Source organism: Ahaetulla prasina, chromosome 1 (assembly GCF_028640845.1).
Source record: "Ahaetulla prasina isolate Xishuangbanna chromosome 1, ASM2864084v1, whole genome shotgun sequence".
Taxonomy (NCBI): Eukaryota; Metazoa; Chordata; class Lepidosauria; order Squamata; family Colubridae; genus Ahaetulla; species Ahaetulla prasina.
In genome coordinates this window covers 5,674,376-5,695,297 of record NC_080539.1, presented here as the reverse complement: position 1 = coordinate 5,695,297, position 20,922 = coordinate 5,674,376, and the positions used below count along the sequence as shown (strand labels likewise).

Here is a 20,922-nt window from a genome sequence, read left to right as displayed (position 1 = left end):
GGAGGAGTGGGACACAACAAGCTCTCTCTAAATGGTCTAGAGTCAGTGTATCACTAGCAACAATCTGGATCCTCATTTCATCGACCTCGGAAGGCTGAGTCGATCTTGAGACAGTCAGGATCAAACTCCCGGCAGTGGGCAGATTTAGCCTACAATACTGGATTCTAATCACTGCACCACCACTGTCCATTATGAATGAATGAGTGAGTGAGCGAGCGAGTGAGAATGAACCAAAATCCATCTCGACTTCAAAGCAACAACAAAAAAAAACAAAAAAAAAAACCAGAAATTTTGGGCTCGATTGGAGTCGTAAATCAAGGGCTGCATGAAATAGCTTTTCATCGTCTTCTGTAAACTCGCCCAATGACCGCAAGAAGTGTGAGGTCACAATTACACATATTTGCGCATTCCCGAACAGTGGGTTTGCTCACCGGAGTCTGCTGCGCGCTTCCTCATCTGGAAACCCTTTGATCCCACGGACAAGGACCGATCGTCAAAACTCGAGGAGCTGATCTCAGAATCGCTGTCGCTGTCGCTGGAGACAACTGTGGGAAACAAAGACAAAATGGTGAAGACCGTCATTCGTCTCACTTAACAATTGCACCAGTTAATGACGAAATATTTGGTCCCAACTGCGCTCGTAAGGCGAGGACTACCTATACACGTTGAGGATATATTTACCCAACACCCCAATATTTTTTTTTTAAAAAAAGAGAATTATAAACTGTGGACTTGGTATTAATAATAGCAGTTAATAGTACAGCTGGTCCTCCATTCAGAACCACAAGTTCCGTTGCTAAGCAAGACAGTTATTAAGTGAGTTTTGCCCCATTTTACAACCTTGCTTCCCACAGCGGTTAAGTGAATCTCTGCAGTTGTTAAGTTAGTCACTGTTGTGCCTCGTCCTCCCTCCTTTCCTCAGCCGGGCCCCTCCCGTCTCCTCCCAGGCCTGCTATCAGATTCGGAGTCTGATAATGAAGAGGAACGGCCTGTCATGCCTTCAGCCCACAGCCCTGGCCCCATGGCCGGACAGGATGTCAGGAATGAACAAACAAACCTCACTCCTACAGCGTGTGAGCAGGGAGCCAGCCACGTGCTGGAATTACCGGCAGCAGATCCAGCGGAAGAGAATTCATAGTGGGAGGATCCCCGCTTCTGGAGATCTAAGAGGCGACGTCAGCAGAAGGAAGGGAGGGGCAGGCCTGGATAAGTGCTGAGTCATAGAGCCACACCCCACAGCCTATATAAAGGACCAGCTTGAGTCAAGTAATTTTGAGTCAAGCAAAGTCTCATTTAGTTTGCTGAAGTCACAACTTGGATTCCTGCCTGCCCTGAGAAATCTGAAAGGAATTTGGCAAAGCTGCAGAGGCTTCGTGGCCACGCTTGATACGAACTTCCTAGACCCGGTCGTCGGAGGGGGACACGACACACACGGTTGTTAAGTGAATCCGGCTTCCCTAATAACTCTGCTTGTCAGAAGGTCGCAAAAGGGGATCACGTGATCCCCTTGGGGACACTGCGACCGTCATAAACATGAGTCAGCTGCCAAGCATCTGAAATTTGATCTCATAATCTGCAACGGTCGTAAGTGTGAAAAACGATCACGAGTCACTTTTTTCAGTGCTGTTGTAACTTCAAATGGTCACTAAAAGAACTGCTGCCAGTCGAGGACTACCTGTATTAGAACTAGAGGGACGTGACTTGAAATTTGGATGGCACAGCTACTTAAGTTATGATAAAGTTAAGACAAATGTAAACTTTAAGCAGTGCCTTTTTAGAGGTGCAAAACCACTTCTTGTTGCGGCCTGTCGACCACCGGCCCCTCCAGTAGCCGAATCACAGGAGGAGGAAGAAGCGTGGGAGTCAAGGTCAGCATCAAGGCAACCTGAGAGCTCTGAGGGTTAAGCGGGAATGGAGCTGTCAGAGAGTGTTCTGTCCCCCTTCGCCTCCGTCCGAGCGATGGCTTAATTAGCCGGCACTATCAGCTCTGGCAGCAAACTAGCGAGCGTCTGCCAAGTCTCTCTGTTATCTCCCTCGACGCCGATGAGTCACCTAGGAACAAACAGTACTTCAAGCTCTTAGTTCAGCAGTTGATTTGCCTGCTACGAAGAGGCACAGCAGCTCTTGCTGCTTTTATATCCTGCGGGGTGTGGCTCCATGACTCAGCACTTCCTAGGCCTGCCCCACCCCTGCTTCTGTTGTTCCCGCCTCTCCTGCCTACGAAACCTAGGGTCCAGCCAGGCCTGATTGCCATCAGCTGGCTCTGGAGGCATGGCCTGGGGGGGGAAAGAGTCAGGGGACGAGGCCTCATTATCTCCTCCACCTGGCCTGTCTCTGGCTCCTGGAGCTGAGCCAGGTAAGTCCTGATGGCCCTTCTCCCTCACTTTCCAAGTCACTTTCTGGCAGGAGGCTCGGCTCGGGGGGGGGCACAGACACAACAGAGAGAGAGAGAGACAAAGGCTGTCCGTCATCCCTCAGATGGAGAGTCAACAGCCCCCAGGTCTGGAGGTGGCTGATGAGGAAGAGGAGGAACAGCTGGGTCCAGTGCCTGACGTGTGGATGCATAGAAGGCAGAGGAGAGGAGAACAGTGGAAATCCATGGGCCGGTCCTCAAGACAGAAGAGCCACTATTGCTAACGAAGCCCCATCCTAGCTCTGAGGATAAAAGGCAGGGGGCGGAGATGAATAGATGTGGCAGACAAGTATTCATCTTCCGCCCTGACGGATTTGTTAGCCTGAGAGAGAAATTTTTTGCCCGGGCTGCCGGCGCTCCTAATAAAGGAATCTTTTGAGTTCACTTCAGAGGGTTTGTCGTGTTTAGGGAGCCGGCTCAGCACACTTCAGGAGAAAAATGATAATTAAACCCATTTGGTTAACACATGACGAGCGATCAACATTCCTTGGAAGAGAAAACCGTCTTGAAAAACAAGGGAAAAATCTCAAGAAGGAAGGTTTTACTTGTCAATTTTTTTTTTTACGTACGCTCGATTGTTTGGAAGATTTAAAATGGATAAAAAAAAAAAGAAAAAAGAATTCGGTTTTGACAGCTGAAAGGAGCCGATTTTGAAAAAGACTTTGATGCGCCATTGATGAACATCTTATTGCTCAGGTATCTAAATTGTTACTGGCAATGAATCAGGAAGAGGAATATGAGCGTGTCAAGATGTTATGCTTAAATAGGCAGGAGGTTTTGGATATAACAGTCGTCCTCAATTTACGACAATCGCAAGATAGTTGTTAAGTGAGCTTTGCTCAATTTTACCACCTTTCCCGCCACTGTCGTTAAGTGAATCACTGCAGTTGTTAAATTAGTCACACGGTTGTTAAGTGAATCTGACTTCCCCATGGACTTTGCTTGCCAGACGGTCGCAAAAGGGGATCACGTGACCCCGGGGACAGACTGCAACTGTCATAACTATGAATCAGTTGCCGAGCGTCTGAATTTTGATCAGTGACTATCGGGACGCTGCAACGGTCGTTAAGTCTGAATAATGCTCAGTTTTTTTCCAGTCATGTTGTAACTTTGAATGGTCACTAAATGAACTGTTGTAAGGGGAGGAATAAACTGGGAAAACAGGTGGCCAGAGTGAAATTTACACTGAATTATAATTTGATAGAAAACGTTTATAAAATAATGTAGTCGTCCCCTTACAACTATTTCGTTTAGTGACCATTTGAAATTACAATGGCACTGAAAAATGTGACTTATGACCGTTTTTCACACTTATGACTGTTGCAGCATCCCCAGGGTCACCTTGTCGTGTCCCACTCCTCCGCTGACGGCCGGGTCAGGGAAATCCGAATCAGGTGTGCCTCTGCAGCTCTGCCAAAGTCCTAGCAAAGTCCTCAGGGCAGGCAGGAGACCAGAAAGTGACTTCAGCAAGATAAGTTCGACTTTGCCTGACTCAGAGACTGCCAGAAAGCAGGTCCTTTATATAGGCCATGGGGTGTGGCTCCATGACTCAGCACTCATTAAGGCCTGCCCCTCCCTTCCTTCTGTTGCCTCCGCCTATCAAGTCTTCTTACGCGAGGGTCACTCCAGTCGGCAGCTGTTGGCAATTGACCTCCCTCAGGCTCACATGCTGTGGGGGAGGGGGAGGGGTCTAGTTGCTCCGTTTGCCTGGGCATGGAGCCAGAGCTGTGGGCTGGAGGTACTTCTTCCTCCTCAGCCTGTCTGGGCATGGAGCCAGGGCTGGGGCCGGGAGGCATACTAGAAGATTCCTCCGTGTTCGGAAGCAGATAAGAAGACCCCGGCTGAGGTGAGATTGGACGAAACACAACACACCTGTTCAGAATTCAGACTCTTGGCAACCGACTCATATTTACGACGGTCACAGTGTCTTGGGGTCATGTGACAAAGCAAAAGTCAAGGGGGAAGGCAGATTCACTTAACAACCGTGTTACTAACTAAACAACTGCAGGGATTCACATAACAACTGCGGCCAGAATGGTCATAAAATGTGCCCAAGCTCACTTAACAGTGGTTGTTGCTTAACAACGGAAATTTTGGGCTTAATTTGCCGTCCTAAGACGAGGATGAACTGCACCGGTGGCCTTTAACCTCATTTATCCTCCTTTACGGTAATTCTGAATTTTGACTTTTTTATTATTTTGGAAACTTCGTAGAATCCTTTAAAAAAAACAAAACAACCCTAGAAATCTGCAGAGACTTTGTATTTTCACTTTTTTTTTTATTTTGGAAACTTCATAAAAATCCCTTTTTTAAAAGGAAAAAAAAAACCCCAGAAACCTGCAGAGACTTCGCAGCTGTCACAAGCTAAGCGTGACTCAAACATGCATATGGTGGCTGTTAAATCAATTCCGATGTTCTTTTTTCTTTTTCCTAGAAAAAAAGGAAACACCCCACCCACCCCAAATCTACGAGGGTGTATTAGCACTAAACCTCATTACATGCCTTCCCACCCACCCGTCATCTGGCATTTCTGCCTTTTTTTCCTTGCAAATTCGAATTGAAGGGAGAGAAGCAAAGGTACAAGCCTCAATTTAGCTGACAAAAGACCCAGGGTGGCTATTTGAACTGGGAAATTGTACCCACTTTACAGTGTGGGGCGAGGAGGTAATCTGCACCCCCCTTCTGCTATTTAAGCAGCCCGCGGGGAGGAAATCTGTAGAAGGCAGCTGTTGGATGGGGAGATGAGATTATGGAGAGGAAGAATTAAGGGGCCCCCTTGCCAATCTAACTGCCTTCCTATCATCTAATTTTGAGCTAAATTTAGTTGGCAGGCTGGTCCCCGTGAAAGGGACCTTTGGCTGAGAAATGTGTAAAACAGGGAATTGCTTAGAACAACATATATCAGGGCTGGAAGGGACCTCGGAGGTCTTCTAGTCCAACCCTCTGTTCAAACCGAGAGACCTATTGTGTTGTAAATGTTGTACCTTGATGAACGTATCTTTTCTTTTATGTACACTGGGAGCATATGCACCAAGACAAATTCCTTGTGTGTCCAATCACACTTGGCCAATAAAATTCTATTCTATTCTATTCTATTCTATTCTATTCTATTCTATTCTATTCTATTCTATTCTATTCTAATGCCATTCCAGACATTACAAATTCCCCAGCCAGAATGCATTAAGATGGGTGAACTTCAACTCCCAGAATTCCCCAGCCAGAATCCTTTAAGCTGGGTGGACTCCAACTCCCATAATTCCTGAGTCTGCATGCTTTACGATGGATGGACTTCCACTCCCAGAATTCCCGAGCCAGCCTGCTTTAAGATGGGTGGACTTCAACTTCCAGAATTCCCCAGCCAGAATGCTTTAAAATGGGGGGGGGCTTCAACTCCCAGAATTCCCCAGCAAGAATCCTTTAAGTTGGGTGGATTTCAACTCCCAAAATTCCCCAGCCAGAATGCTGTAAGATGGGTGGACTTCAACTTCAATGGGGGGGCCTCTGTGGCTCAGACTGGTAAGACAGTCTGTTATTAACAGCAGCTGCTTGCAATTACTGCAGGTTCAAGCCCCACCAGGCCCAAGGTTGACTCAGCCTTCCATCCTTTATAAGGTAGGTAAAATGAGGACCCAGATTGTTGGGGGCAATAAAAGTTGACTTTGTATATAATATACAAATGGATGAAGACTATTGCTTGACATAGTGTAAGCCGCCCCGAGTCTTCGGAGAAGGGCGGGATATAAATGAAAATAAAAATAAAATAAAACTCCCAAAATTCCCCAGCCAGAATGCTTTAAGACGGGTGGACTTCAACTCCCAAAATTCCCCAGCCAGAATGGTTTAAAAAAGGATGGACTTCAATTCCCAGAATTCCCCCGTCACATGCTGGCTGGAGAATTCTGGGAGTTGAAGTCTACCCATCTTAACATTGCTGAAGTTGAGCTTTTGTTTCTCATTCCCAAGATCCCCCATGTCTCTCATGGGTGGGGGGGGGGGGGGGCTAACCTTTTCCCCTGGCCCAGGTATAGGTGTGATCCATCCCGCTGCCCCGGAGCTCCAGCGATGATGGTTCCGGGCGAGGAGGACGGGGCCTAAGGTGGATTTCCTTGGCTTTTCTGCTGCTGGTCTCTTTTAATGGCAGGATGCATTTGGGGAGGCCTTTGAAAAACCAGGCTCCGGATCGCTTCCAGACCTAAGGAAGACATTTTTAAAAAGAAAAAGAAAAAAAAGAAAGAAAGGAGGAGTTTAGTGTTCGGGCTGCTCCTTTATTTTTTATTGATTTTTCACTTTATTTAATATTCATTTAATATTCATTCGCTTTCAGGCTTGCAAAATTAATGTCAGCCCTCCCACACAGAGCAAACGGTAACAAGATGAAATAATTCTACTTCATTGTGGAAGCTACATTCGCAGAATCTTGCAAAACTGATTGTCTGTATAAGGCAGCGGTTGGGGGTCGAATGGCGATTTGCCAGGGGTCGCCTAAGACCATCGGAAATATGGGAAGTATACTTGCGAGTCGAAGAATCGCGCTCCAATGCTTGACTCCACAAGCCAGCTGCAGGCTCTTCAAATCGCTAGCCGAATTCGGCTTCAGGCGCGATGAATTAAAAAAGAGAGAAATCTTGGCTCTGATGTCTCCCTCTCAAGCCAGCTGCAATCACTCCCAATCGCTAGCCTAATCTGGCTTCAGGCGCCATAAACTTAATAGGGGAGGAGTCTCCGCTTTAATGCCTCCGTCCTCAAGGCAATCGCAAGCAGTTCAGATCGCTAGCCAATATGGCTTCAGGCGCGATAAATTCAAAACGAAAATAATTTTATGGTTGGGGGTCACCACATCATGGGGAATTGTATTAAAGGGGTCGCAGCACTATAAAGGTTGAGAACCACTGGTGCAAGGTGAATCAGGGTAAAATTATGGAAAATAAACTTCTTTGTAGCCGCATCCCCAAAGCATTTCGTAATAATGATTAATATTGTTCCTTCTTTTAAAAAAAGTTATTTTATTTATACATTTTTTTTCTTCTTTAAAATACATAGGTGCTTAATGAACAGTGTACTGTCTGGATCCATTTGTTTATGCAAAATATTAATAAACTAGTAGTAAAAATAATAATTATAATAACATCCATAATTAAAATGCTACAATTTATTTAATATAGTAAAAAATTTTTTTACTTCACTTGCTTATATGTTTCAAAAATCTTTTATCCTCTAATTTCTACCTTTTTTAACCAACCACTGATAAAACATATCCCATGTTAAAAAATATTCTGTTTCTTCCTTATCTTTTATTATTAATGCCAGTTTATCCATCTCTGCACAATCTACCAGGTTTCCCCGAAAATAAGACCAGGTCTTATATTAGTTTTTGCTCCAAAAGGACTTATTTTCTGGTTAGGTTTTATTTGGGGGAAATAGGGTACTAAATGCATCCATCTGACTGGCAATGTCAGATGACTTTGTCAATTGACAAATGTCAATTTAACACAAATTAAATTTAAATGACAAATGACAATTTAACACACAAAATCATCTATTGCAATATCCTTCCTGTAAAAGACTACTTCAGCTTCAATCGCAATATTACAAGAGCAAAAAATAGATTTAAGCTTAAAGTCAACCGCTTCAAACTCGATTGCAGAAAATATGACTTCTGTAACAGAGTTGTTAACGCTTGGAACTCATTACCTGACTCCATAGTCTCTACTCAAAATCCCAAAATCTTCAACCAAAAACTGTCTACTATTGACCTCACCCCATTCCTAAGAGGGCTATAAGGGGCGTGCATAAGAGCACAAAAGTGCCTACCGTTCCTGTCCTATTGTTCCCTTCATTATATCAAATTAATATAGCGGATGCATATTTTTTTACTTATAGATATATATATATTTTCTTCATGATATGTTGTTTTATTTATGACAATGTTTGTGTATACTGTTGTGACAAAATGAAATTAAAAAAACAATCTTTTTTTTTATTGAAAAAGTTTTTACAAAAATTCCCCCCCCCCGCTTTTCCCCCCCTCCCCCACTCCATCCCCTTCCCCCTCTCTCCAAAACCACCCTCTTCCTCCCCTCCCCTCCCCTCCCCTCCCCCGGCTTCCCAGAACAAACACAAGGTATAGTTCAAAAGAAAAAACAATCATTCGCTAAATTTTCCCTACCACGAATTATAATCCTCCCCTTCTTCTCAAATCCTAACTTCCCCCATACAAATCAAAGATAAATACATCCTAATCATTCAAAAGCAATCTGAAATCTCTTAATCTGATATCTATTTTGCGTATATTCAATCCATTTTTTTCCATTCAGTTAGCTATTTTTCTTGTGTGGTGTCTTTCAAAAAGGCTGAGATTTTAGCCATCTCAGCCAAATTAGCAACTTTCAATATCCATTCTTTTATTGTAAGTAACTCTTTTTTTCTTCCAGTATTGTCCTATCAGTAGTCTTGCCACTGTTATTAAGTTTAAAGTCAACTTAGTCTCAATTACTGTACGGTCCGTAATAATTCCCAATAAGAAAAATTGCGGTAGGAACTTTATCTTCTTTTTCAAAACATTTTGCATAATCCACCAGATCCTTATCCAAAAAGCCTTAATCTTCTTACGAGTCCACCAAATATGAAAATATATAGCATCATCACAATTACATCTCCAACATTTTGCTTGCATATCTGGATACATACATGATATATCTGACTGACAATCTTAATTGGGGCTTATTTTTGGGGAATAGGGCTTATATTACGAGCAGCCTGAAAAATCATGCTAGGACTTATTTTCCGGTTGGGTCCTATTTTCAGGGAAACAGGGTAATATTTTTCTCATTATACTTTCATCTGTAGGATAAAGCCTCAATATTGTTCCTTTTTTAATACTGTCTAGACTAGGGGTCTCCAACCTTGGTCCCTTTAAGACTTGTGGACTTCAACTCCCAGAGTTCCTTTGCTGGCTGAGGAACTCTGGGAGTTGAAGTCCACAAGTCTTAAAGGACCAAGGTTGAAACTGATCTAGAAGACTTTGGGGGGGCAGAAAACACCTATGAAAAAACAACCCAATTCTAAACAATTAGATAGGTGTTGTTTGTGAACCTCCGTTGTGGTTATTATTTAAAATTTATTTTAATCTCCCCTAGGCTGGGCGGCTATAAAAATTTAAAATAACAGTAACAATAATTCCAAATAGTGACCTTGAATTTGGGAGGTTGGGCAGAAAAAAGAGACCCCGATAGTCATTAACAGTTTGGGCACGTGTGTGCAAAAGGCACAAACAATTGTATATCCCAAACTTGAGAAATACACATTTCCTCTGAAATCACAATTTTTCTTTTAGTAACCGTGACAAAACAACATTGCAAGATTGGGTGCGGCTACGTGACACAGGTAGTCCTCGATTTACAATCGTTCACTTAGTGGCCGTTCAGAGTTACAACGGCACTGAAAAAAAGGGACCACATATCACACTTACGACCGTTGCAGTGTCCCGGGGTCACGTGATCAAAATTCAAATATCTGAAATAGACTGAGTTGTTTCTCTGTGTCATACAATATATGTGGGTATATGTATAATTTTTTATTTATTTATTCTGTCATGTTTATGTAGTATATAGTGGAGGCGGTGACTTTTTGAGAGCTGTGTGCAACGAAATTTCATTTTAATGGATGCCGATCAGGGTACATTCAAAGTGACAATAAAGTTATTCTAAGTCTAAATCTAAATGTTTGACAATTGGTTCATATTTATGACGGTCGCCAGTCTCACTTAGCCACAGGGATGTAGGGCTCAATTGTGGTCGTAAGTCGAAGGCTAGCCATAAATGCATTCTATAAAAAGCCAAGGAGGAAATTTTTGGAGACGTTCTGCTGAAAACACATCCAAGCCAAGAGAAAAGTAATTTTAGTTAAGAAGAGGGTCAAAACCTCATGGATGATAAGAGGACACGAAAGCCAGTCACCAACTTCACTCCGTCCACTTCTTTGCGAGAGCGCACTTTTCCTTCCAATTTAGATTTTAATACAGAGATTGGGGACGAAGGGAACTTATTAAATAACATATTTTAATCTATACAGCCTCGCACAAAAGGAAGAGCAATTGTCGCAGAAAGAAAGGCAAAACCCTGAAACTCAATTTAATTTCTGCCTGCCGGCAAAAGCTCATCAAAAACTCAACCAGGGCACACTTTAAACACAAACACACACACAAAATTGTTAGGCCTATGGAAACCGTGCCAGATAAGACATTTCGCTCCCCCCCCCCCGAGAGAAATTTATTTTCTCATCCTGGAAAAATTAAATAAAATGTAATTTGGTGCTCAACGGATTAGAACAGACTTTAATTCCTGCCTCGAGATATTTATTCTTTAAAATTGGACAAGAAAAGACAACATGGAGAAATAAACGTGTAGCTGATATCATGGTAGAAAATAACAATCAGATACAGATTATTATTATTATTATTAATATTATTATTATTATTATTATTATTATTATTATTATTATTATTATTATTATTAAATCCTCAAAGGAATCCAGCCCAGTGTGTGTCGTACACTTGGTTCATTTCTTGCCATCTAAGGCAGGGTCTCCAAACATGGCAAATTTAAGACTTGTTGGACTTCAACTCCCAGAGTTCCTTTGCTGGCTGAGGAACTCTGGGAGTTGAAGTCCACAAGTCTTAAAGGGACCAAGGTTGGAAACCCCTGATCTAGAAGACTTTGGGGGGGCAGAAAACACCTATGAAAAAACAACCCAATTCTAAACAATTAGATAGGTGTTGTTTGTGAACCTCCGTTGTGGTTATTATTTAAAATTTATTTTAATCTCCCCTAGGCTGGGCGGCTATAAAAATTTAAAATAACAGTAACAATAATTCCAAATAGTGACCTTGAATTTGGGAGGTTGGGCAGAAAAAAGAGACCCCGATAGTCATTAACAGTTTGGGCACGTGTGTGCAAAAGGCACAAACAATTGTATATCCCAAACTTCGAGAAATACACATTTCCTCTGGAAATCACAATTTTTCTTTTAGTAACCGTGACAAAACAACATTGCAAGATTGGGTGCGGCTACGTGACACAGGTAGTCCTCGATTTACAATCGTTCACTTAGTGGCCGTTCAGAGTTACAACGGCACTGAAAAAAAGGGACCACATATCACACTTACGACCGTTGCAGTGTCCCGGGGTCACGTGATCAAAATTCAAATATCTGAAATAGACTGAGTTGTTTCTCTGTGTCATACAATATATGTGGGTATATGTATAATTTTTTATTTATTTATTCTGTCATGTTTATGTAGTATATAGTGGAGGCGGTGACTTTTTGAGAGCTGTGTGCAACGAAATTTCATTTTAATGGATGCCGATCAGGGTACATTCAAAGTGACAATAAAGTTATTCTAAGTCTAAATCTAAATGTTTGACAATTGGTTCATATTTATGACGGTCGCCAGTCTCACTTAGCCACAGGGATGTAGGGCTCAATTGTGGTCGTAAGTCGAAGGCTAGCCATAAATGCATTCTATAAAAAGCCAAGGAGGAAATTTTTGGAGACGTTCTGCTGAAAACACATCCAAGCCAAGAGAAAAGTAATTTTAGTTAAGAAGAGGGTCAAAACCTCATGGATGATAAGAGGACACGAAAGCCAGTCACCAACTTCACTCCGTCCACTTCTTTGCGAGAGCGCACTTTTCCTTCCAATTTAGATTTTAATACAGAGATTGGGGACGAAGGGAACTTATTAAATAACATATTTTAATCTATACAGCCTCGCACAAAAGGAAGAGCAATTGTCGCAGAAAGAAAGGCAAAACCCTGAAACTCAATTTAATTTCTGCCTGCCGGCAAAAGCTCATCAAAAACTCAACCAGGGCACACTTTAAACACAAACACACACACAAAATTGTTAGGCCTATGGAAACCGTGCCAGATAAGACATTTCGCTCCCCCCCCCCCGAGAGAAATTTATTTTCTCATCCTGGAAAAATTAAATAAAATGTAATTTGGTGCTCAACGGATTAGAACAGACTTTAATTCCTGCCTCGAGATATTTATTCTTTAAAATTGGACAAGAAAAGACAACATGGAGAAATAAACGTGTAGCTGATATCATGGTAGAAAATAACAATCAGATACAGATTATTATTATTATTATTATTATTATTATTATTATTATTATTATTATTATTATTATTATTATTATTATTATTATTATTATTATTATTAAATCCTCAAAGGAATCCAGCCCAGTGTGTGTCGTACACTTGGTTCATTTCTTGCCATCTAAGGCAGGGGTCTCCAAACATGGCAAATTTAAGACTTGTTGGACTTCAACTCCCAGAATTCCCCAGCCAGCATTCTTTAAAATGGGTGGAGTTCAATTTCCAGATTCCTCAGCCAGCATTCTTTAAGATGGATGAACTTCAACTCCCAGAATTCCCAAGTGGGAGTTGAATTCCGCACGTCTTTAAAGGGCCTAGGTCCATGATGGTGAACCTATGGCATGTATGCCACAGGTGGCACGTGGAACCATATCGGTGGGCACGCGAGCTCAGCTTCTTCTGGGCCCACTGGAAGTAGGGAAACAGACTGTTTCCTGCCTCTGGAGAGCCAGGGGTGGGGGTGAGGAAGGCTCCAGAGCCTTTCTAGGAGTTTGGGGAGTGCAAAAACGGCCTTCCCCATCGCCGGGGACGGCCCATTTGCCGACTTCTGGTCCCACGAGAAGTTGGCAAACAGGCCGTTTTCGGCCTCTGGAGGGCCTTCAGCGGGGTGGGGAAGGCTGTTTTCGCCCTCCTCAGGCTCCTAGAAAGGCTCTGGAACCTGGGGAGGGCCAAAAACGGTCCTTCCAGGCCCACCGTGCCATCGCATGCCAAAAGTGGGGGGGCGGAGCAGGCACATGCGGGGGAGATGGGGCACACAGAATTATGGGTGTGGCCACGCACGTGGCGCTCCCTCCGCTTTTGGCACGCGATGGCAAAAAGGTTAGCCATCACTGGCCTATGTTGAAAAACTGATCAAAATAATCTTCCCTGTTCTGTCCCCCTCGCCTCAGTCCGAGCGATGACTTAAAATTAGCTGGCAACTATCAGCTCTGGCAGCAAACTAGCGAGCATCTGCCAAGTGTTATCTCTCTTGATGAGTCAACCAGGAACAAGCAGTACTTCAGCTCTAGTTAAGAAGATGATTTGCTTGCCACAAAATGGTATAGCAGCCCTGCTGCTTTTATATCCTGTGGGGTGTGGCTCCATGACTCAGCACTTCCTAGGCCTGCCCCACCCCTGCTTCTGTTGTTCCCGCCTCTCCTGCCTACGAAACCTAGGGTCCAGCCAGGTCTGATTGCCATCAGCTGGGTCTGGAGGCATGGCCTGGGGGGAAAAGAGTCAGGGGACGGAGGCCTCGTTATCTCCTCCACCTGGCCTGCCTCTGGCTCCTGGAGCTGAGCCAGGGAAGCCGGTGCTCCAGAGGTAAGTCCTGATGACCCTTCCCCCTCACTTTCCAAGTCACTTTCTGGCAGGACGCCTGGCTCGGGGACCGCAGACACAACATCCCCTGACAAACAGACAGATTCCCTGAGGATCTGGCCCACGGCACGGCTGAAGAACTAGTTGTGGCCTGGGAACAGGCCACGGCTGGGGCTTTGGACTGTGTCGTGCCTTTGCGGCCTCTGACCCGGCGCAGATCTCAACCGGCCCCTTGGTTTTCTGAGGGGCTGAGAGAGATGAAACGCCGGAGAAGACGCCTAGAGAGTACCTGGAGGTCCAGTCGTTCCGAAGCTGACTGGACACTAGTTAGGTCTTATTCTAAGACCTATCTAGTGGCACTGAGGGAGGCGAAGTGTTCCTACGTTTCCACCCTCATTGCGTCTGCAGATAACCGCCCGGCCGCCCTGTTTCGGGTGACCCGCTCTCTCCTTCATCAGGAGGTGCGGGATGACCCCTTGCAGGGACGTGCCGAGGAGTTTAGTGGTTATCTATACGATAAAATCATTCAGCTTCGGGATAGTTTGGACCAAAATTAGGATGATCCAAGTGAGAGGGCGGAGATGCGTCTTGTCGAGATTGTTTGGGATGACTTTGACCCTGTGGCTCTCGAGGACATGGACAGGTTGTTGGGGAGGTTGCACGCCACAACATGTTTACTGGACCCGTGCCCCTCCTGGTTGGTGCTGGCCACACAGGAGGTGACAAGAGGCTGGCTCCGGGGGATTATTAATGCTTTCTTGTTGGAAGGGGTTTTCCCCGCCGCCTTGAAAGAGGCGGTGGTGAGACCCCTCCTCAAGAAGCCTTCCCTGGACCCAGCTATTTTGGGAAATTATTGTCCGGTCTCCAACCTTCGCTTTGTTGCGAAGGTTGTAGAGAGTGTGGTGGCGTGGCAGCTACCCCAATACCTGGATGAAGCTGTCTATCTAGACCCGTTCCAGTCCGGCTTCCGGCCCGGATATAGTATGGAGACAGCTTTGGTCGCGTTGGTGGATGATCTCTGGAGGGCCAGAGACAGGAGTTGTTCCTCTGCCCTGGTCCTATTAGATCTCTCAGCGGCTTTTGATACCATCGACCATGGTATCTTGCTGCACCGGTTGGAGAGTTTGGGAGTGGGAGGCACCGTTTATCGGTGGTTCTCCTCCTATCTCTCTGACCAGTCACAGATAGTGTTGACAGGGGGGCAGAGATCGACCGTGAGGCGCCTTACTTGTGGGGTGCCACAGGGGTCGATTCTCTCGCCTCTCCTGTTCAACATCTATATGAAGCCGCTGGGTGAGATCATCAGTGGCTTTAGGGTGAGATACCAACTGTACGCTGACAACACGCAGCTGTACTTTTCCACCCCGGGCCACCCCAACGAAGCTGTCGAAGTGCTGTCCCGGTGCTTGGAAGCCGTACGGGTCTGGATGGGGAGAAACAGGCTCAAGCTCAATCCCTCCAAGACGGAGTGGCTGTGGATGCCGGCACCCCAGTACAGTCAGCTGTAGCCACAGCTGACTGTTGGGGGCGAGTCACTGGCCCCAATGGAAAGGGTGCGCAACTTGGGTGTTCTCCTGGATGGACGGCTGTCGTTTGAAGATCACTTGATGGCCGTCTCCAGGAGAGCTTTTTACCAGGTTCGCCTGGTTCGCCAGTTGCGCCCCTTCCTTGGCCGGGATGCCTTATGCACGGTCACTCATGCTCGTTACCTCTCGCTTGGATTATTGCAATGCTCTCTACATGGGGCTCCCCTTGAAGTGCACTCGGAGGCTTCAGTTAGTTCAGAACGCAGCTGCGCGGGTGATAGAGGGAGCCGCACGCGGCTCCCACGTAACACCACTCCTGCGCAGGCTGCACTGGCTGCCTGTGGTCTTTCGGGTGCTCTTTAAGGTCTTGGTTACTACCTTTAAAGCGCTCCATGGCTTAGGGCCAGGGTACTTACGGGACCGCCTACTGTTACCTCACGCCTCCCACCGACCCGTACGCTCACATAGAGAGGGACTTCTCAGGGTGCCGTCCGCCAAGCAATGTCGGCTGGCGGCCCCCAGGGGAAGGTCCTTCTCTGTGGGGGCTCCTACCCTCTGGAACGAACTTCCCTCTGGCTTGCGCCAAGTGCCTGATCTTCGGACCTTTCGCCGCGAGTTGAAAACGTATTTATTTATTCGAGCGGGACTGGCTTAAATTTTTAAATTTTAAATATCAATTTTAACTGGGGTTGAATTAATTTATATGAATTTTAAGGGTTTTTAGGTTTAAACGTTTTAAATTTCGGCCAATTATATAATAAGTTTTTTAATCTTTGTTTTAATTGTACATTGTTATTGTTTTATATTGGCTGTACACCGCCCTGAGTCCTTCGGGAGAAGGGCGGTATAAAACTCTAATAAATAATAATAATAATAATAATAATAAAAACAGCAAATGAAGATATCCACCACCACCGCCACCATTATCAGCAGAATTGTGGTCCCATTGCAAAAACTCACCTCCCTCTGCTCGCTGCAGATCTTACAGAACCAAACGGGCCGTTTGTGGGCACCCGGCGTTTCTATGCCACACTTCGTGCAAACTTTCTAGGGAGAGAGAGAGAGAAAAATTAATCAATCCAAAACCTGGTGACACCAGTGGGTGGCTGGATGGATGAGTCGGGAAATGGGGGAGAAAGCATCAATTTCTAAAAATGTGGGGAAATATCTTGCCTCCTGCAAAGGAAAAAGTTGAAATAATAAATATGTTAATAATATTAATAAATATTATTGTTAATAATAATAATAATAATAATAATAATAATAATAATAATAATAGTAAGTGTTCGACTAGTGATCTGTGAAATCACGAAATCCAGCAGTTATCTCGTTTGCTGTGTATACTGTGATTTTGCGCAAATAAAATAATAATATAATATAAATATTAATGCAAGTTGAAATAATAATATAAATATTAATTGCAAAAAAACAGATTTCCCCCCCAAGTTTCTAGGCGGTCCTCGACTTACGACCACAATCAAGCCCAAAATGTCCGTTGCAAAGCAAGGCAGTGGTTGAGTGAGTTTTTCCCCGTTTTAGAAGCCTTCTTGACACCGTTGTTAAGCGAATCACTGCACTTGTTAAGTGAATCGTGTGGTCCTTAAGCAAATCTGGTTTCTTTGGCAGAAGCCGGCTAAAAATGTCGCGAAAGGGGATCACGTGACCCCCTCCGGGACGCTACAACCGTCATAAATATGAACCAGCTGCCAAGTGCCTGAGTTTTGATCACGTGACCATAGGGATGCTGCAATGGTCGTAAGTCTGAAATGCGGTCATAAATTATTATTCTTTCAGTGCTGCTATACGTTTAAATGGTCATTAAACTTTAACAATGGAAAACTGGGGTTGAATTGTGGTCGTAAATTGAGGACATACGAAAGCATTACTTTCTTAACTTCTGATATTGGAACTTGGACCCCAAAATATTTTCCCACAATGCACCTGAGGTAGCCTCTCTCAAGACCCTTGAGAGGTTCAAATACAGGTAGTCCTCAACTTACAACACTTCATTTAGTGACCATTCAAAGCTACAACAGCGCTGAAAAAAAAAGTGACTTATGGCCGTTTTTCACACTTACGACCATTGCAGCATTCCCATGATTTACATTTGGATGCTTGGAAACTGACTCACATTTATGACGGTTGCAGTATCCCGGAGTCACGTGATCTCCTTTTGCGACCTTCCACCAAGCAAAGTCAATGGGGGAAGCCAGATTCACTTAACGACCAGGTTATTAACTAAACGATTGTAGGGATTCACTTAACAACAAATGGGGCAAGAAAAGTCGTAAAATGGGGCAAAGCTCACTTCACAAATTTTTCACTTAGCCACATAACAACATCGTAATTGGGTCGTAAGTGGAGGGCTACCTGTATAGCAGCATGATCTACAGGTAGTCCTTGAATTACGACCAGGTTCTGAGTGACTGTTTGAAGTTAGCCCATGGTAAGATGGCCGGCCAACAGATTTTATGAATGAATGAACGAATGAATAAATGAGTTGAGAATGAATAAACAGCTATGTCCTCTTTGCTGATGACGTAAAATTATTTAACATCACTGGCAATGATGCTGCCCTACGAAGCGACACTGACTACGTGTCAAAATGATCTCGCATTTGGCAACTCCAAATCTCAACTAATAAACGCTCTGTCCTGCACATTGGCAAAAAAAAAAAAAAAATCAGAACACCAAATACAAGTTGGGCAGAAATGACCTCGTAGACGACCCTCCTAGGACCCTCAAGGACCTAGGACCGTGATGGCAAACCTGTGGCACACGTAGCCGTATCGGTGGGCATGCGAGCTCAGCTCTGGTGCGCATGTGCGCACCAGCCAGCTGATTTTTGAGCCTTGTGGGCCCACCAGAAGTAGGGAAACAGGCTGCTTCCTGCCTCCAGAGGACCTCGGGGGTGGGGGGGTGGGGGAGGGCCGTTTTTCTCTCTCCCCAGCCTCCAGAGCCTTTCTAGGAGTCTGGGGAGGGCAAAAATGGCTTTCCCCACCCCCCCTGGAGGCTCTCAGGAGACCAGAAGCAGCCTGTTTTCCAACTTCCGGTGGGACTAGAAAGGCTCTTGGAGGCTGGAGACAACAAAAAAAACGGGCCTTCCGATCCCACCGGAAGTTGCCAAATGGGCCGTTTCTGGCTCTGGAGGGCCTGTGGGGGGGGGGGAAAGGCCGTTTCGCCCTCCCCAGACTCCTAGAAAGGCTCTGGAGGCTGGAGACAGCAAAAAAACGGGCCTTCCGGACTCACCAGAAGTTGCCAAATGGGCCGTTTCTGACTCTGGAGGGCCTCCGGGGGGGGAAGGCCGTTCCGCCCTCCCCAGACTCCTAGGAAGGCTCTGGGGGCTGGGGGCAGCAAAAAACGAGCCTTCTGGTCCCACCAGAAGTTGCCAAATGGGCCGTTTCTGGCTCTGGAGGGCCTCCGGGGGGGGGAAGGCCGTTTCGCCCTCCCCAGACTCCTAGAAAGGCGCTGGAGGCTGGAGACAACAAAAAAACGGGCCTTCCGGACCCATCAGAAGTTGCCAAATGGGCCGTTTCTGGCTCTGGAGGCCTCCGGGGAGGGAAGGCCGTTCGCCTCCCAGACTCCTAGAGAGGCTCTGGAGACTGGGGACAGCAAAAAACGGGCCTTCCGGTTCCACAGGAAGTTGACAAAAGGGCCGTTTCTGGTCTCCAGAGGGCCTCTGGGGGGTTGGGGAAAGCTGTTTTCACCCTCTCCAGACTCCTAGAAAGGCTCTGGAGGCTGGAGACAGCAAAAAAACGGGCCTTCCGGACTCACCAGAAGTTGCCAAATGGGCCGTTTCTGACTCTGGAGGGCCTCCGGGGGGGGAAGGCCGTTCCGCCCTCCCCAGACTCCTAGAAAGGCTCTGGAGGCTGGGGGCAGCAAAAAACGAGCCTTCTGGTCCCACCAGAAGTTGCCAAATGGGCCGTTTCTGGCTCTGGAGGGCCTCCGGGGGGGGGAAGGCCGTTTCGCCCTCCCCAGACTCCTAGAAAGGCTCTGGAGGCTGGAGACAACAAAAAAACGGGCCTTCCGGACCCATCAGAAGTTGCCAAATGGGCCGTTTCTGGCTCTGGAGGGCCTCCGGGGGGAGGGAAAGGCCGTTTCGCCCTCCCCAGACTCCTAGAAAGGCTCTGGAGACTGGGGACAGCAAAAAACAGGCCTTCCGGTCCCACCGGAAGTTGCCAAATGGGCCGTTTCCAGCTCCAGAGGGCCTCCAGGGGGTGGGGAAGGCTGTTTTCACCCTCCCCCAGATGCCTAGAAAGGCTCTGGAGGCTGGGGAGCGAAAAAAACAGGTCTACCATACGTGCCAGGAGCGGGGGAGTTTGCGGGGGTCGTGCTCGGGCAGGGCGCACAGAATTATGGGAGTGGCCATGCGATGGCAAAAAGGTTAGCTATCACTGACCTAGAAGTATTCAAATGATCTAAGCCGCAGTGCTCACTGTAAGAGCATTGCCAAAAAGGCATTAAGAGTTGTCAACCTAATCTTGCGAAGCTTTTTCTCGGATAACACTGTACTGCTAATTAGGGCATACAAAACCTTTGCCAGACCAATTCTCGAATACAGTTTGTCAGCCTGGAATCCCCACTGTATATCGGACAGTAACACAATTGAGCGGGTCCAGAGGTATTTCACGAGAAGAATACTCCACTCCTCTACTCACAACAGAATCCCTTATGCCACCAGGTTTGAAATTCTGGGTTTGGACAACCTGGAACTGTGCCGCCTCCAATCTAAGCATAGTCTGTTACAACTTCTTCAGCTTCAACCACAACAATACACGGGCAAAACAATCGCTACAAACTCAAGGTAAACCGCTCTAAACTTTTTTTTATCTGAATGGTCTAAAACTTGGCAACTCCAAATCTCAACCAGCAAATGCTCAGTCTTACATATTGGAAAAAAGAACCTAAACACTAAGTACAAGCTTGATGGACATTACCTTACAGATGACCCTCCCCACCCTGTTAAAGACCTTGGAGTTTTCATATCAAATAATCTAAGTGCCAAAGCCCACTGTAACTACATCGCAAAAAAGGCCTTAAAAGTTGTAAACCTAATCTTGCGTAGCTTCTTCTCCAAAAACACTACACTACTAACCAGAGAATATAAAACATTTGCTAGACCAATTCTTGAATACAGCTCGACTGTTTGGAACCCATACCACATTTCTGGCATCAATACAATTGAACGTGTCCAGAAATATTTTACAAGAAGAGTTCTCCACACCTCCGAATACAAAAAAATACCTTATGCCACCAGACTTGAAATCCTGGGTTTAGAAAATTTAGAACTACACCGCCTTCGAGTTCAACCAGAGTTGAACTCATAGAATCATCTATTACTATGTCCTTCCTGTCAAAGACTACTTCAGCTTCAATTGCAACAATACACGAGCACACAATAGATTTAAGCTTAATGTTAACCGCTCCAATCTTGATTGCAGAAAATATGACTTCAATAACAGAGTTGTTAATGCTTGCTATACACTACCTGACTCTGTGGTCTCTTCCCAAAATCCCCAAAGCTT

General features: G+C 45.5%; 1 protein-coding gene across 1 annotated transcript in view; it reads right to left on the bottom strand.

Annotated features, from left to right (window-relative positions):
* LOC131188537 (rabphilin-3A-like) overlaps window positions 1-20,922 on the bottom strand; it is a 289,054-nt gene that overhangs the window by 243,303 nt on the left and 24,829 nt on the right. Inside the window, exons 5-7 of the mRNA XM_058163849.1 lie at window positions 16,358-16,444; window positions 6,419-6,605; window positions 432-545 (exon numbers count right to left, since the gene is read on the bottom strand). Of these exons, the coding sequence (XP_058019832.1) occupies window positions 432-545; window positions 6,419-6,605; window positions 16,358-16,444 (388 nt within the window). The remainder of the gene's footprint in view (window positions 1-431; window positions 546-6,418; window positions 6,606-16,357; window positions 16,445-20,922) is intronic.